Raw genomic sequence first — 3,732 nt, 5'->3', positions numbered from 1 at the left:
CTTAAAATGCTATTTGTGTGGAGGCTTTATTGTCTTCACAATTTATTGTTTCTTATCTGTGAAATGAAAGTAAATCAAAGCTTTGTTTCCACTGAGGGAAATGGTTTCAGCTTACAGAGACAGACAGGAGGTCTGCGTCACTGTGACGTGGAGTTACATCTCTGGGGAGGTGCACGTCAGGCTATGGTGTAGGTATGGTGTCGATTCAACGCAGAAGTATAAATCCCTCTTCAACCAAACCAAGCCAGCCCATGACTGTCAAAAAGGGGTGTCAGTATATGTTGGATGTGTTTCCACTCACATCTACAGCTGCAGAGCGACGCAGACGCACAGTCCTGTTCTTATACATAACTCTCTGTGGTGCTGCTGGAGCTGACCGACACACCTGGGACCGGCAGGTGTCTTCAGCTCCAGTGTTTTCATCTGCGCTCATCACAGTGACGACTGGCACGCCATTCTGTTTGTTGAGAAGGTTTTGAAACATGAAACATAAGAGTCTGCAGCTGCAGACGACCTGTCAGAGGCGAGTTGTTCTGTCACATGACGTGGATCATTGTCTTTGTGTCTGCAGGTTTCTCACCATGGATCAGAGCAGGAAACTGCTGCTGCTGCTGGAGTCTGATCCCAAAGCCTCCAACCTGCCGCTGGTCGGACTGTGAGTAACTGATCCTGTCTCCGTCCCTCAATCTGATTTATTAAATATTACACTCATCAATCAACCACAGTCGGCTCAGATGAGACGTTTGACACACGTACAGTTCAGTTTGACTTTTAATCAGTAATAAGATGGGTTATTATGGAAATGTATGGATACAATCTGAACTGTCCTTTAAAGGTACCAAAACACTGATGTTTAACCTGTGTGGTTAACTGTACTTCCTGTCATGTGACAGCTGGCTGAGTGGGGTCACACACGTCCACAACCCTCAGGTGTGGGCCTGGTGTCTGAGGTTCCTGTTTAGCTCCGCCCTCCAGGACAGGTGAGTTCACCTGATGAGTTCACGTCAGTAGATGTTGAGTTGTTGTGGAATCACTGAGTGTTCCTCTGCTGTTTCAGAGTTCTGTCAGAGAGCCGCTGTTTCCTCCTCGTCCTGTTTGGCTCCACCCACAGAGCTCCTCAGTTCTTCCAGTGTCGAGGACCAGGACCAGGACCAGGACCAGGACCAGGACCAGGACCTCAGCTGGACTACCAGCTGCTGACGGCCTCCCAGAGTGTCACACTGTACCAGGTAACGACACACCTGAGCCCTCAGCAGGTTACTCTGAGAGGCGGCGGGGCTGATTGTTGATGACTGTGGACCTCCAGCAGGTGGCGTCGGTGGAGGGTCGGACTCTGCAGTGTGAGCTGGACTCAGAGGATCACAGCAGACAGATGGACATCTTCAGAGACGCTCTGACCTCCTTCAACAGGTACCACTGTTTAAAGGAACAGTACAACATTTACTGAGCTCTGCTGTCTCCAAAGCTTCGTTCCCACCAGCAGTAACCCTTCAGACATGGTACCTAGACCCTGGGTCTGTTCAGACAGTCCTCTTAAATGTGGGCGGGGTTGTTGTCACTCACTGCTCCGTCCAGCACTCGCTGTATTTCCTCATCAGCGGTGACACAGGTGGAAGTCTGCACCTGGTTTATCGTCCACAGAACGAGGCTGCTGTTGGGACAGGACAGCGCCGCTAACGGTAACTGCTGAATGAGCAGCTGTGTTAGTGACCTCCCGCCAGACGCAGCTGGTCCGCATCGCAGAGCATAAGGCTAACTGAGCGGTGGAGAGCAGAGGGCGGGGCCTAACACACATGTTGTATCTTCATGTCTCTGAGTGTTCACAGACCATCACTCCACTCTGACATCATCATTTATAACTTTCAGTTATTTATGCAGATAAAATACTTTTGAGATTTTAGTTTCTGTTCTGGCTGTTGAGTGTCTCAGTGGACCGACGGTCCCTGAAGGCATCACTGTGGACTCTGACATCAGAGGACATGTTGGACGCAGCTGTTTGGTCTGAACTGGTCCTCTCTGTCCACAGAGCCGTCCCTCCTGCTGTCGGTCTGTCTGTCAGCGATCAAGACTCCGGAGTCGAGGACGAAGACGTGTCTCCACGACCGTCCCCGAGTCCCCACCCCCCCGCTCAGCAGGTCAGACGTGTATCCATCACATCACTGCAGTTGTCATGACAACAGGATCACTGACACATGTCCCTGCAAACAGTGTGAATGTGAAGCTCTCTGATTGGCTGTCTGTTGGTGAAATGCACTCTGGGAGTCGTAGTTGACTTCTTCAGGATTCTTTTTAGCAAAGAAACATGTTTTAACGTTTTGTTCTGGTGATTCGACTCGAGTGTTTCATGTCCATCTGTGACATCACCACAGTGTCGCAGCAGACAGCCAATAAGCAGCAGGACAGTCGAGCTCCTGATTCATGTATTGATCAATCGATTGATTATTGTGTCTCAGGTTCGGAGGGTTCAGCCGTCTGTTCCTGAACTCTCTCTGCTGATTGACGGCAGCTTCGCCTCCAATCACAGCGGCTGGCAGGACCCTGGCTCCGCCCACAGGCCTCCTCCTGCTCCTCCTGCCGCTGATAGGAAGTCTGCTCCTCCAACCGGAAACATCTCTGCCTCCTCCTCAGCTCCCAGACCTGCTGCTCCTCCTCACCTCCACAGCACCCCCAACTCCAACGTGCAGCAGCCCTGCACCTGCTGCTCCACCCACACCTACAACTGCACCTCCATCTTCTCCTCCTCCCCGGGGCTCCACCCTGCCACTGCTCCTCCACCTGCTGCTTACTCACATCATCACCACAACACTCCTCCTGCTCCATCCAGTCTCCACTCTGCTCCTCCACCTCCACCTGCTCAGTCCCATCACAACACTCCTCCTCCATCCTCCTATCATCACACTCCTCCTCCATCCTCCCATCGCCAAACTCCTCCTCCATCCTCCCATCACCAAAGTCCTCCTCCATCCTCCCATCGCCAAACTCCTCCCCACTCCAGCGACCCCTCCTCCATCCTCCCATCGCCAAACTCCTCCCCACTCCAGCGACCATCTGACCACTCCTTCTGTCCCTCCTTCCTCCAGTGACGATACTCCTCTGTCCTCCCATCACCATACTCCACCTCCCCCCTCCACTGCTCCTCCTCTCTCCACACTCCTCCCTACTCCTCCCTGTCCCCGCAGCTGCCCTCCTCCCGCCCTGTGGTGCAGTGACCTCCCCTCTCCTCACCCCTCCTGTCCGGCATCAGACGCTGCGTCTCCCCCCTGGTTCTCCCGCCCCTCCTGCATGAATCAGTTTTGTGATCAGGTGGGCGGAGTCGTCCCGTCTGACGCCTACCAGCTCCTCCTTCATCAGGACCGACAGCTCCGCCTCCTACAGGCGCAGGTGAGAACAACACCTGGTTCATTTAAAGGAGCGCTCCACAGACTCATCATGTCACTCCCTGAACTCCTTTTTATTCCACACATTCTTCTTTGTCAGGTTGTCATGGTTACAGCTGTTTTCATGGTTACAGTCTGTTTGAAGGTGAGCTGACTGTTTTCTAAACGTCCTCAGGTCCAGATGTTGCTGGAGGCTCAGGGGAAACTTCAGTCCTCCAGTCGGCAGGTCGACACTCACACCCCCCCGAACACTGCCAGCATCGCTGTAGGGACAGGTGATTCTTCTTCTTCTTCTTCTTCTTCTTCTTCTTCTTCTTCTCCTTCTTCTTCTTCTTCTTCTTCTTCTTCTTCTTCT

The 3,732-nt window shown here is 52.7% G+C and overlaps 1 protein-coding gene across 1 annotated transcript in view; it reads left to right on the top strand.

Annotated features, from left to right (window-relative positions):
* The window catches only part of stil (STIL centriolar assembly protein), a 15,594-nt gene that overhangs the window by 7,292 nt on the left and 4,570 nt on the right, over positions 1-3,732 (top strand). The window contains 8 exon segments of the mRNA XM_050055613.1: positions 572-655; positions 894-980; positions 1,058-1,229; positions 1,307-1,410; positions 2,027-2,135; positions 2,454-2,999; positions 3,001-3,381; positions 3,553-3,652. Coding sequence (XP_049911570.1) covers positions 572-655; positions 894-980; positions 1,058-1,229; positions 1,307-1,410; positions 2,027-2,135; positions 2,454-2,999; positions 3,001-3,381; positions 3,553-3,652 — 1,583 coding nt within the window.

This window comes from Epinephelus moara, chromosome 10 (genome assembly GCF_006386435.1).
Source record: "Epinephelus moara isolate mb chromosome 10, YSFRI_EMoa_1.0, whole genome shotgun sequence".
Taxonomy (NCBI): domain Eukaryota; kingdom Metazoa; phylum Chordata; class Actinopteri; order Perciformes; family Serranidae; genus Epinephelus; species Epinephelus moara.
This window is presented reverse-complemented; position numbering and strand designations above follow the sequence as displayed.